The sequence below is a fragment of the Dasypus novemcinctus genome, chromosome 9 (assembly GCF_030445035.2).
Source record: "Dasypus novemcinctus isolate mDasNov1 chromosome 9, mDasNov1.1.hap2, whole genome shotgun sequence".
Taxonomy (NCBI): Eukaryota; Metazoa; Chordata; class Mammalia; order Cingulata; family Dasypodidae; genus Dasypus; species Dasypus novemcinctus.
The window spans coordinates 125,583,578-125,597,375 of NC_080681.1; the positions used below are offsets into that span (position 1 = coordinate 125,583,578).

General features: G+C 40.4%; 1 protein-coding gene across 2 annotated transcripts in view; it reads left to right on the forward strand.

Moving 5' to 3' along the window:
• Window positions 1-1,107: 1,107 nt before the first annotated feature.
• Window positions 1,108-13,798, forward strand: part of TNFRSF9 (TNF receptor superfamily member 9) — a 33,955-nt gene continuing 21,264 nt past the window's right edge. Inside the window, exons 1-3 of one of the 2 annotated variants that reach the window (XM_058304488.1) lie at window positions 1,108-1,474; window positions 4,680-4,744; window positions 6,855-6,895. In XM_058304488.1, the coding sequence (XP_058160471.1) occupies window positions 6,863-6,895 (33 nt within the window). In that variant the 5' untranslated portion in view covers window positions 1,108-1,474; window positions 4,680-4,744; window positions 6,855-6,862. The remainder of the gene's footprint in view (window positions 1,475-4,679; window positions 4,745-6,854; window positions 6,896-13,798) is intronic. The other variant, XM_058304490.2, reaches the window with a different exon arrangement.

Sequence of the window (13,798 nt, forward strand, 5' to 3'; positions counted from 1 at the left end):
CAAAGCCAACAAATTAAACTACCAAAAATATTGCTCTAGTATTGGCAATGAAGACATCTTAGTTCAGTCGCATTTCCAAGCAAGAAGACCCCATACTATCCACTGCCTTTTTTTATTCAACATTTGGAAATCTTTATGTATTGTGGCAAGTACAAACCCAGAGACTCTCCCTGTTTTCAAGGAGCTTAAAATCATCAGTTTCCTGAAGCAATTGCGACTTTTAACTAGGAGATACTGTTCTGCCTCATGGTGTTCATAACCCAATAATGGAGAAATAATTTAGCAACAGCCACCCAAGGGAGGTCTTATCCTGGTTCCAAAAAGCAACTCCCCCAGAATTTTCCTGATCACAATAAATAGCAAAGAAACTGCAGCAAAGTTATTCTTTTTCCATAGGTCACATATCTGGCACCTCATCTTACTTTAAAGCAAAGAGATCAGCCTCTTACTGTTTCCTTTTTATTTATAGCACTTATTACTCTGGCATTTTCTTGTCTTTGTTACTTATTAACTGTAATTTCTCTATTTTAGTCCTGTTTCCTAATTCATTCATTTCCCGATGGTGAACGTGAAATGTGTAGTTTAGAAGTTAACATTATTTTCATCTGTTTTCTAGCTTCACTGAAAGGAAGAAATTTAAGTTGCAGTTATGGGGCACGAAGACATATAAGACATTAAATAAACGTTTGGTTTAACAGCCAACAAATGCTGTATTCCGGGCACGTTCTAGAAGGGTCTGGCAGAAACGGCGAACTTCCCCTCCGGAGCCCCCGAAAGGTTACGCTGGAGGGACGAGAGAAGAGTGGGCGTGCCCTGACATTTGAGGCAGCGCGGGCGCACGGCGGGAAATTCTGACACCAAGATCTGTGAAGGTTCCCGGGGACGGCTTCGCCTCTGCTCCCACCGGCGCGAAAGCCCCCAGAACGTGCAACTCCCACGCCTTGACGGCAGCCGGAAGCCTGCCGGCCGGCCGCCAGTGACGTAAAGTCCCCTTCCGGCGGCCGCGGCGCGCGCCCCTAGCGCTCCCCCGGAGGCTTCTGCGATTGGCCGAGCCGGGCCGCAGGGGGCGGGGCGCGAGGTCGCTGTGGGCCCGAGACGGCCCGACCCGGTCCCCGCCCGCCCACGGCGCTGCTAGGAGCGCCCGTGGGAAACCACGAAAGGTCACTTCCGTTTGTAGGTAGGGCGTGTGTGAATAGCTCGGCCCGTCGCGCCTGTACACACACACTCTGACACTCTCTCCCGGCCACACACACACACACACACACACACTCACACTCTCTCCCGGCCCTGGGGTCACCTTAGCTCTACGACCCCGCGAACTTCCGCGAACGATCCATGTCTTTACACCTCATCCCGGATTCGTTTTGGTGACCGAAGCCGATGGATTCTCAGACGAACGGCATTTAACCAGTTCCCAAACCCTGGAGCCTTTGATGCTTTGAAGAATCTGAGTCCCATCCCTGTGGCCTTCAAGGTGCTCATCGCCTCACCGGTGGCTTACTAGAAGATGCGCAAAGCCCTGCGTGGAAACAGCTCCGTGCCTGGGCAGCGTTTTTAGTTTCTCATTTCTCCCGAGTTGTTTGCTGAAAACATTGGCATGACTTGTTACTGGTGTGTTTTTAAAAGTGAGATTAAGAGTTGATTAGGTTTTCCATAATGGTTGTCTAAAATACTTTCATTTGTAAAAATGTGAATAGTAATAACTGCTCATAGGTTGGTGAGGGCCTAGTGAGATCTTAGGTAAAACACCACGCTCAAAGGAATTGCTCAATAAATGTTGGGATCCTTCTCATTTCCTGATGTAGTTCTCTATTGGAATTCTGCTTCAGTAGTGTTTTCAAATTCCAGTGTTCTTGGAAAACTGATCCAGAAGCCAAGCCAATATTTCTCTCAGTGGGCAGAGTAATCAGTATTATACAAGCATGTGAATCCAGCAAAACTTCTGACTCCCTGCTACCTGTCCTTTAACTGTATCCTGTAAACCCCTTTCTTTCCTTTCCCACTTAGGAGTTTAAGCTTTGCTACCTTCATGCCTTGGCTTAAGAGTTCCCTCTACCTGGAATGCCCTCAGCTTCCACATTAGCCTTTCCACATATTATCCATTTTCCAAAACCCATTTTCAGTGCGTCTCCACCCCCCCACCCCCACCTCCCAGGAACTTTATATTCCCCTAGCACTTTGTCCTTCTGTTATAGAGTCTATGAGATATGTGGCCTATTTATGCAAACTTTTTCCTTCAGCTGTGGAAGCTGTTGGGGCAGTGCCTTATTTATATGTATTTGCCTCACTAGACAGCAAAATTCGTTGAAGAGTTATTTATTGGGGTGCCTGTCATGTGCCCAGCACTACTCTGCATAGCAGAGATATAGCAATGAACAAAGCAGTCTTGTCTTTTGGAGTTTACATTGTAGTGGAAGAACATGAACAATAAACAAATACACAAGCAAATATGTGTGCCAGGTGTTAATATGTACTATGAAGTAAACTAAAGGAGAGAAAGGAGATGGAGATAATGGGGAGGGGTGCCCCTTCAGGGAGTGGTCAAGGAAAGCTTTTTTATTTGAGGAGGAGACCTGAATAAGATGAGAGAGCAAGTGGTATAGATAATGGAAGGAAGGCCATTTTAGACAAGAAAACAGCAAATGTAAAGTCTCTGAAGCAGGAGTGTCTTTGGTATAGTAAAGAACAGCAAGGAATTCAGGCTAGAGGGGGCATGGTAGGACATGAAACGATCATGTCAGATCATACACAGGCTTGCATTAGACATCTAATAAATGCTTGTTGGATTGAATTTATTGAATTGATAAGGGATAGAGAAGAATTTAATAATAGTAGTAGTGAAACTTGGACATTGCTTGTTATTGAGTGTAACAGAATCTGCAGCATGTTTAAACTATTCAAAATTTATATACATTAGCCCTCTTAGTGTGGCGACATTTAGCTGAAAAAAAATCTTAATGGAATCCAGTGGTTTATGCAGTGATTTTCCATTATAATGGAAACCCAGAAGAATAGCAGGCAGATTTTGTAGATGAAGAAATAGGTTGGCTTGTGAGTAGAATTATTTGATAGATAATACTGGTCAGAAGGAAACAAAATCCAACTCCCGATGTTTCTCTTGTTTTGTTTTTTTTTGGAGGAAAAAATACTTGAGTGTTAGTTGGCACTGAATTTATTAAATAATCAGAAAAATTTATGTATTTGTTCATTCTAATAGTACTTTCCTTCCTGAGGGCTAAAATGGATGCTAGGATTGGGAGCTGTAACCTGCAGACAGAATCTGGCCTGCAGTTCAAATTCATAAGCTTTGGAGTGATGTTGCTTATTGTGACAATGCTTTGATCACAGCTGTCATTTGCAGCCCAAAGAATATTTCTTACCCTTAGTAGAATGTGGCAACTAACTCTAGCCAGAAGAATTTAAAGATACAGATGCTTAATATTTTTTGGTTACATGCTCTTAAACTTTTTAAAAAATTTTAGTTTAACCTAGCTCCCTCCAAAATGTGCCTAATACTAAGCTATAGATATCACTGTTCCTCACATGTTTCAAAGTTTAAACCGATTATCGGTTTCTTGGCAATCATTCACGTAGATGAGATCAAGTGTGGTTTCCCACTTGGCTCTCAAACCACTGAATTGACAGTATCACTCTTGGTTGCTGAGTCAACGCAGCTTTTTATTCATTCACAGGAATGAAGCACACCAAGTAGCTTCTGAGTTAGTCATATCTCTTGGTCAAATGTTAAGGTAGCTTTGGAGTGAGAAGGCCTGGGCTCCATCCCTGGCTTCTCCAGTCCTTAAAGGTGGCAGTATGTTGTGATGGTCACTACACCAGTCCATCTGGGTTCAAGCTCAGCCCTGCCTCGTGCTAGCTGAGTGATCTTGAACAAGTTACTTACTCTCTTGCCCCAGGTTTCCCATCTATAAAACAGGCATGACAGAACCTACGTATTTCAAAAGGTTACTGTGAGGATTAAATGCATTAATAGAGGGAAAGCTAGAACACCGGCCGATGAAAGCACGCAGGTGCTGCCACTGATACTTGGCTCAGTTACTCAAACCCCATCAGCACCTATTTCTTTAACATTAGAACACTGACAATAGTTCTTACCTCATAGGGTTCCTAAGAGGCTAAATAAAATATTTAAGGTGCTTAGTGTAACGCCTGGAACACAGGAAGCAGCCCATAAATATTAGTAATTATGAAGTATTAGAAAACATTTATCAATAGAACCATGTTAAATTCAGAGGCGAAGTGCTCGTAGGAGAGGAGTCCAGAGAGTGAAATGCCATAAAAACGTGTCAGCCTGGTGAAGAGGGGGAGGGATAGAAATTGGAGAGGTAGAAAGAATTTTTGCTTTAACATACAGTGATGGAGGCCTTTGGTAAGACTTCCAAAGAAGAAATGATCAAGGTGAAAATTGCTTCTTGGGAATTAAGAGCAAGTACCCAGAGCCAAAACTATTTAGGTGTTTGAAAACAAGGCATTTATCTTATCATGAAAGGCAGGGGTGTAGTACAGGGTCTGTGACCCAGGGGTCCTCAGATCCCCAAGAGGACACAGATAAAATTCAGGGTCTGTGGACTTGGATGGGGAAAAATGACATCTTTATTTTCACTAACCTTTAACTGAAAAATAACATTCCTTTCATTTTTTTTCCCCAACGATCTCTCTAGACCATACTAGCCGTGAACAGAAGTGCTCGCAAGGGCTCCAGGGGCATCCAGACACCATTGGCAAGGTACACAGCCTCATGAAATCAACACCCCTCAGCCAGCCCTATGGTCCCTTCAATTTTTTTTTTTTAAGATTTATTTTTTATTTATTTCTCTTCCCTTCCCCGCCCCCACCCCCCCAGTTGTCTGCTCTCTGTGTCCATTCCCTGTGTTCTTCTGTGTCCGCTTGTATTCTTGTCTGCGGCATCAGGAATCTGTGTCTTTTTGTTGCATCATCTTGCTGCATCAACTCTCCGTGTGGGCGGCACCACTCCTGGGCAGGCTGCACTTTTTTTCACGCTGGGCGGCTCTTCTTACGGGGTGCACTCCTTGTGTGGGGGGCTCCGCTACGTGGGGGGCAGCCCCACGTGGCACAGCACTCCTTGTGTGCATCAGCACTGCGCGTGGGCCAGCTCATCACACAGGTCAGGAGGCCCTGGGTTTGAACCTTGGACCTCCCGTGTGGTAGGCGGACGCACTATCCATTGGGCCAAGTCCGCTTCCCTGGTCCCTTCAATTTTGAGTATAAAAATTCACAAAGCACAGCCATAGGTACAGTACTATGGCTGTGCACCCATGGAAATCAAAGGTGCTATATCATGTTATAGTTGTTGTGCTCTCTTGAGATACCACTCATGTTCACAGTTAATCTGAAATTATGACAGGTTTGTGTTAACAAAGAAGCCCATATGCTACAACATTACAAGTTTGTTTTTTAAATACTTAGTAACTGTATTTCAGTACAATTATGGTTTCCTTTGTAATCCTTTATGTTATATTTTATGCACCTAAGGACTTTATTCTGACAAGGGTTCACAAGCTTAGGCTGATAAAAGAGCCCTGGGCACAGAAAGGCTAAGAGTCCTTGGTAAGAGCCCGTGTTCCAGAGCCAGACAGAGGCATTTCATCCCTGGCTCTGCTGCTTAACGGCCGGGGACACTGGGCAGGCCACTCCCCGTTCCCTGTGCCCTGGCTTCCCTATCCGTACAGTGGGCATGAAGGCCATTGTAAGGGAGAAATGAGGGAACTTGGGTAAACCAGGTTCTTAGAACAGAGCCTGGCACTTATTAGTCAGCCGTTACTAGAAGAGAATTTTATGGGAGACTAGGAAAGAGGACCTGTTCACCTTAGCTTGGTCTGTTCACCCCAGGAGGACCTCCTGAGGAAGAAAAGGGGAAATGAACAGTTAGGCTATGGAGAGGTAAGCAGACATGACAGACTCTGGCACCATTGTGAACAAACTCATTCATTTGTTCATTCGTTCATTCATTTAGCATGCCTCTCAAGTCAGCCTCCAACCCTTTTGGAAGTTTGCCAGAGCTAGAATATGACTGGAGCCCATGCACCATATCTAAATATTTCAAAATTAGCTCAAGCAATTGGGTGCCCACCTACTATATGGGAGGTCCCGGGTTTGGTTCCTGGTGCCCCCTAAAGAAGATGAGCAAGACAGCAAGCTGGTGTGATGAGCTGATGCAATGAGATGATGCAATGAAGAGACACAACAAGTAGGGAGCAGAGGTAGTTCAAGCAATTGGGAGTCTCCCTCTCACATGGGAGTTCCCAGGTTTGGTTCCTGATGTCTAAAAATAAGACAAGTACATAACAAAGAGACACAGAGAGCAGACAAGTGAGTGCAAACAATGCGGGGGGGGGGGGCAGGGTATTGACATAAATTTTTAGAAAATAAAATCTTTTTTAAAAATTAGCTTGGCAAATCAAACTAAAGGAATGCTAATTGTGTTCAATTCTCCTGCTTTGGCAGAGAAAAGTTCAAACTAACAAAATTTAAAAAAAAATTTTTTTTGAGGTACTGGGTCTGGGCATTGAACCCAGGACCTCATGTGTGGGAAACTGGTGCTCAACCACTGAGTCTCGTATGTGGGAACCTTGTGTTCAACCACTGAGACATGTCAGCTTCGCTGAGTTGTTTTTTTTTGCTTTGCTTGTTATTTTGTTGGTTTTTTTCAGGAGGCACCAGGAACTGAACCTGGATCTCCCATGTGGGTGGAGAGCACTCAACTGCTTGAGCCACAGATCGCTCCCAAAAATTATGTTTTATTTTTTTTCAAAAATTATGTTGTTATGTGACAAGTTTTGGCAAAATATAATGACTGAATTTCATTATTCTTGCAGATATCTGGATGTTCTTTGATGGCCTGGTATTGTTTGAACAGGTAATAAATAAAGAGATATAGTTCATAAATTATTTCATATTGTTCCATAAAATTTATTTTTCTTCCCTTCATTTCAGTTGTTATATCGAGAATTTCACATAATTTGTGTTTTGCATGTAGTAATAACCTAAGGATTAAAAAGTAAAATTGTAATTTTACTTTTAAAAAGTATTAAAGGATTAAATAAGGATTAAAAAGTATAATTGTAATTTTACAATTATACAGAATTTGTATATATGTTATATAAAATGCAAATTTAAGTATGTAGAATTTTTAAATTAAAATATTTTTCATGTTTGTTTTAAAAAAGTTAATTTCTATGCATTTCAAAATTAACTATTAAAATGAAAAATACAAATAATGGATAAATATCAAATCTTTAAATAAAAATGTAAATATACAGTATCTGAGTATTAAAATCTTTTGAGATTTAGTTAAAGTCTATTAAATAATTTTATAAAAATGTGTACAATTCTAGGGCTCAATTACCTTGTTGATTCTAATAAAGAATCTGCATTATAGTTGGTATACAACCTACTTCATATATATGTATTTACAAGTAATATGAATTGTCTAATGCTGCAAAGGGTTCTTCAGAGTTCATGTGCAATTGCTGTGAATTCCATGCTAAATCTTCCAAAACCACTACTGGGTTTATTGGGAAACTGTACATCCCACAATATCTTGTGTAAAAATAGATTATGCAAGAATCCATTACATTCTTGGTATCTGAGAGGGACTCGTCAAATTAACTTGTCCTTGCCTTGACCCTAAGTACTTCCATGGGAGAGTCTGGTCTCATTAGCAACAGCACAATCCACCACCTTCACAGCACGGAGACATGGCTATCTTTTGTTTCAAGAGTCAGTCACCTAAAACCAGAGAGGTGGAGAAATGTTTACCCAGTGTCGCAAGAGTTAGTCCCCAGAGCAGACGGAGCACTGTTGAGTTATATGTCTGCGACCCCGGCACAAAGTGCCAAGTCCCCAGCCACAGAGGCAGACAAGTGTCAATTGGGGAGGGGTGTGTGTGACTTATGGGGCCCTACCCTGGCTAGAACACATTTTATTTAACACTTTATTTAGTTTGATTTATAACTCCTAAATATTTGGACAAACGTCTCCATTTGTACTGTTGTCCTGGGTGCTGTGCAGTGTTTGTGGTGGTCTGGAGTTGGTGATAAATATTTATGAGCCATTAACACAAAAACTTGCCAACTGAGAAAGTGCAGACCAGGTTGAAGGAAAGGGCAAATGCAACGACAGGTAACAATCCACTCATCCTTCTGTACTTTTTTCTCTCCCTATTCCACCTTCCTATTCTACCTTCTTCCTCTTCTCTGATTTCCTGCTTATTTCCTTTCCTTCTACTGCATTTTACCCCTTCTCATACCTCAAGCTCCTACTGGTGTCACAGCATATGTGTTTGTGGTATGTGGCTACTCCCTTGAATGGGCAAATGGTTTGGATGAGGGGCATTCATTTATTTGATGTTGGAGATTTGAACCCGAAGGGTGTCAGGAATGAAAGAAAGAGAAAAGGGAGAAGGAAACAAAGAGAAAGAATGTGAGAGCTGGGATCAGGGGGTCTGCGAGTAATAACTCCTCAGACAACTTTATTGCTTACAAGGGGCTCTTTATATACCCCAGTGTATGTGCCAAGAAGCAGGCATACGTAGCCTACATGCCAATAAGCATAGACACATAGCCTATGTGTCATCAAGCAGCAACACGTATTAACTATCAGCATTACCCATAGTCTAAGGAATTTTAAAAAATCTTATCTCCAGGTACAAAGTCTAAGTGTTCTATTCACTACGAAAGGTATGTGCTCATCTTGTCTTTCAGCCTTTAACAGCTTCATTCCATTTGCTGGGAACTCTTAATTACCACATTCCTTAGTTTGCAAACGTAGCCATAGAGACAGCACTAGCATGGAGACAGCACATCTCTCCTTGAGAGGCCACTGTGCCTCCGTTTCCAACATCTCCCCCTTTTTGTTTTTGTCAAGATGACCGTGCCTGTCTTAGGTTGCCCTCCTGTGAGAGTCTTACCCATCATTGACTACTGGCCAAGCTCTTCGACTTGGGAAATTATTGAAGTGCTTTTGCTAGCACCAGATTATTTGCATGTCCCATGGCTGTTACGCTTTGCAATTTTCTTCAAAAGCACTGTCTGGCACAGGTGAGAATCATGAGCAACAGAAGAAATATGATTAGCCCTATTCCTAAAGCTGACAGGAAATTCTGTGATTTCCACCAATTAACTGGGTTAAATTTTGTAATATGTGAAATCATATCTGAGAAAATATCCTTATCATTGGCTACATGAATTTGATTTTGAAACATTTCTAATATTTTTCTTTGTAATGTTAACAGTTCCTGCCACAATAGCATAAGGAGAGGGCATACAGTCCCAAAGTCCCAAAGTCCATAGGCAGACACAAGCTGCAAGTTCACAGTTCCAGAATTTGTAAAGTTAATGTGATGCATGGCAGCAATTGCCACAGGTCTCAGTGAAGTATTTTAATCTCCGGCCATATTTCCACATTTCCCCCTTTTTGTTTTTGTAAAGTAATGAATACAGCTTTAGTGAGTTTGAATAGTATATCTGAGTGCTCATTCCTCTCAAGAGCAGGAGGGATCTGATGTCAGAGTCATTGGAGTAAGCATGAAGGAACTTATGGGGGATGTCTATGAGCTGTTGGCAAGTAATGGGCAGCTGGAACTGCTGGGCTAGGCACCACAAGGTTTGGTACTCACGATGTTTGCCTTTTCAGTGGAGCCACTTTGCCTTTTCTCAGGTTTCAGTGGCAGGGCCCTGGATCTTCACAAAAGCATCTGTGTCAACAGTCCTAAAAGGGATGTTAGTGGAGTGGGCAGGGAAATGACATCACCTGTTACTACTAGCAGGTATCCCGGTGTTTTTTCATCGATTTGAGGGTGATTTACAACAGTTCATCATTTCTGTCTTGCTTTTAGTATTTGCAATCTACTCCTGGATAGGGATGGCAGTCTTTAGGGTGACCAGACACTATTGAGTTAAGTCTTTCACTTTTAGCAGGACCTCCTATGCTGCACACAATTGCCTTTTTATATTGTACTTTTGGCCTCTTTTCAGAACTGTGATTAAAACCCAAGGGGTACTTGTTTAGAATTTTGCTTTTGCCACAAACTCTACCCAAAGCCAATATGGTTGCTTGCTACATCCAATTCACAGGCTAAGTTAATGTCCACAATTTACCTTCCTTTTATTATTATTTAAAGCAGCGTGCTTGAGGTTTTCCTACTTCCATGAAGGACCTTTCCCAATTAATACATACAATGGTTTTAACATTTGAGACTAAGTGAGAGATGAAAGATTTTCAGTATTCCAACAATATTACAAACTACATTAACATGAGAAAACATTGTACTTTATCAATTACAGCAGGTTATAGTTTTGTTTTACGAAACTAAACATAATTGAAGAATTTGATAGAGCGGCAGGGACCCTGCAGCCTGTCCCAATTGTTTGCTTAGTTCAGGCTCTTAAGATAGTGTCTCTGATGTTTCTTTTCATTCTGAAAAAAGGATTACTGGTTAACAATGTCATCAGTAGAGTTTCAGCCACCCATTTTTTCTATGCAGGTAGATTATTATCACCATGCCTGGACAGATGGTTGGGCTATGCACACAGCCTTGGGGAAGCACTGCAAAAGTCCATTTTTGGGTTTTCCATAGGTAGGCGAATGCAGGCTGGCTGGACTTGCCTAAGGAAATACTAAAGAAAGTCTTAGCATGTTTTAAAACAAAGTGATAGTGACATAGCTGGACATTAATTTCTTGCAACAAATTAGCAATATTTGTGACTGCTGCATACTACAATGTTGTTATTTCGATTTATGATAAGAGGTTGTTTCTGTGACACATATCTTTTTATAATAATTAAAACCATAATTAACCACATTGTACTTCTGTTTAATATTATGCTGAAATATTGGTAAATTTATACGCTCTTAAGTATTCATTTGAAACTTTTACTCACACAACTTAATTAACAGGGGGTTAAAATTTTTGTTAATTTTATAACACTGTTAAACATTCTCTACTTAACTTATAACATATTAAATGAACTTAACTGTTACTTTAATTTTTCTTTCAAGGTCAAAGAACAAATCTCTTGTAATTAGTTTGGAACAAAAAGCTACTTTTCAGGATTTGATTTTTAGAAAGCAGGTTTGAACATTATTTTCCTTTAAAAGAGATAAGACCCTTTCTTCTTCAAACACTGAGGAAATGATGAGATTAAAGCACAAGAAGCTGTTTTGATAAAACAGACTTTCTTTGTATACTATTATTCAGGAAACTTACTAAAACAGACTAATGACTTGAGAGACTTTGAGAAAGGACAAAGTTTTTATCTTTGCATTAGTATACTACTTGATACTAAACCTTTTAAAACTTTATAGACGGACCCATCAAATTTTATTTAACTTTAATCATAAAAATTTCTTTTCCACGAACCTTCTACACTTTTAGTATTCATTCAGGTTTTGTTCCACACTCTCTTTCCCAATAATCAATCATTTTATCTTAGGATAACATTATTACTATTATTTTTAATAATAAAAACACATTCTATATATTCCACATACTAAGTTAGCAGGCAAACTTCTTACAACATGTAATTGCCATCAACACTAAACAAGCTTGTTAAAATAATTAACTTTTCTTCACTTTAAATACTTAGTAGCATGTAATACTAGAAACAGTTCCCTAGAAGCAAATTGGCAGGGGAGGCTGGCCACCAACAAGTTTTCCTGTTATAAAATTACCTTTTATTATTATTATTATCAATTCAGGTTTTGTTTAATGATAAATTTTTGGAATTTCCATTTAAATACCTTAATTTAAACAAGGCTTCATTAAACTTCTTATAATTATTTATAATTTTAAGAGAAATTTTACCTTGAGAGAACACATTCCCTTGCTTAAAGTTACCACAATACCTTCTACAACTTGCCACATGCATTTAGGTTCCAATAGTTTATGAAAATTAGCCATCCTATTTTAGGACAAAACACACCTTTTAGAAAAAACTTATTAAATTTCAGTCAGCATTCCCACAAACTTTTAACCTTCAGTATTCATTTAAGTTTTACATCCTTCATTTTATCCTGAGAAGAAAAATAAACTATTCATTTCAATCTAGGCAAGAACCATTTTTTATGAAAAGACTTATAGTAATTTTGTTAACCAAGACTTAAAATTTTTATCATTGTAGATATCTTATCAACATTTAAACTTATGTATTAATATAAGCACTTATTTAAATTTTGGCCATTTTAATAGAGCTCTTTTAAAAAATTTTTACTTATTAATTTATATCACCATCCGGAGGTATCAAAATATACACTGACATTGAACAGACAAACACAAAACAATTACAACACATTAACAGAAACATACAGTTCACAATTGACTCATAATTCTTACTTTCTTGGTATAGCTGCTTTTAAGTTCTCCGTTATATCACATCTTAGATTGTACTTTTTTTTTTAAAAGATTTATTTATTTATTTAATCCCCCCCCCCGGTCTGTTCTCTGTGTCTATTTGCTGCATCTTGTTTCTTTGTCCACTTCTGTTGTCGTCAGCAGCACAGGAAGTGTGGGCGGCGCCATTCCTGGGCAGGCTGCACTTTCTTTCATGCTGGGCGGCTCTCCTTACGGGGCACACTCCTTGCCCGTGGGGCTTCCCTACACGGGGGACACCCCTGCGTGGCAGGGCACTCCTTGAGCGCATCAGCACTGCACATGGGCCAGCTCCACACAGGTCAAGGAGGCCCGGGGTTTGAACCGCGGACCTCCCATTTGGTAGACGGACGCCCTAACCACTGGGCCAAGTCCGTTTTCCCTTTAGATTGTACTTTTTAAGATTTCTTCTGGAATCCATGTTGCCTGTAACATGCAAGCTTGTGCTTGGAAACATTTTTATTAGTTATCAGCAATCAGTGAAGATAACTTGAGCAGCATAAATGTAGCTAAGCTCTTATTTAGCAGTTTAGACAGACAGTTAACACACATTTTTGGATTACTACTCTGTAAGACTATACTGAGCACCTCAAGCTCCTGTTCTTGTTCCAATTTACTTTCTTTCATTTCAAATTTACTTATGGGCTTAGGAAAAATAGTAATTTCATCTTTCTCTCCTTCTTCAGACTGTAAAGGATCTAAAGGTGCCGCTATTGGTGGCATATGGCCCACACTGATAATGGAATGAATTCCCTTTTTTGATATGCTCTCCGTAAAGCTTTCATTACACATCTCCACTGTTTCAAATTTAAAACATTATGCCCCTGAGGCTGAAGCCAGCAACAATGCTTTTGTATATTAAAGCTAACAATTCTAGTAATTCATAGCTTTTTACAGGCACCCACCCCATTAACTTTCAGTAAAGTTCCTAATGCTTGTGAATATGCTTCCACACGTCCCGTTTGATTACCCATAACCTGAGGACTTTGTGGAAAATGTTACTAAAAAAGAAGACTCAAGTCACACTGCTTTGGACATCACATGACCTTCGATGAGGTCTTTTCTGCCATTCCCGATACTGATTTGGAAGACTCACTAACTTCTTTGGGCCCCACGTTGGGCGCCAGATGTTGGAGATTTGGACCCGAAGATGGTATCAGGAATGAAAGAAAGAGAAAAGGGAGAAGGAAACAAAGAGAAAGAACGAGAGAGCTGGGATCGGGGGTCTGTGAGTAATAACTCTTCAGACAACTTTATTGCTTACAAGGGGCTCTCTGTATACCCCAGTGTACATGCCAAGAAGCAGGCATACGTAGCCTAAGTGCCAATAAGCATAGACACATAGCCTACGTGTCATCAAGCAGTAACACGTATTAACTATCAGCATTACCC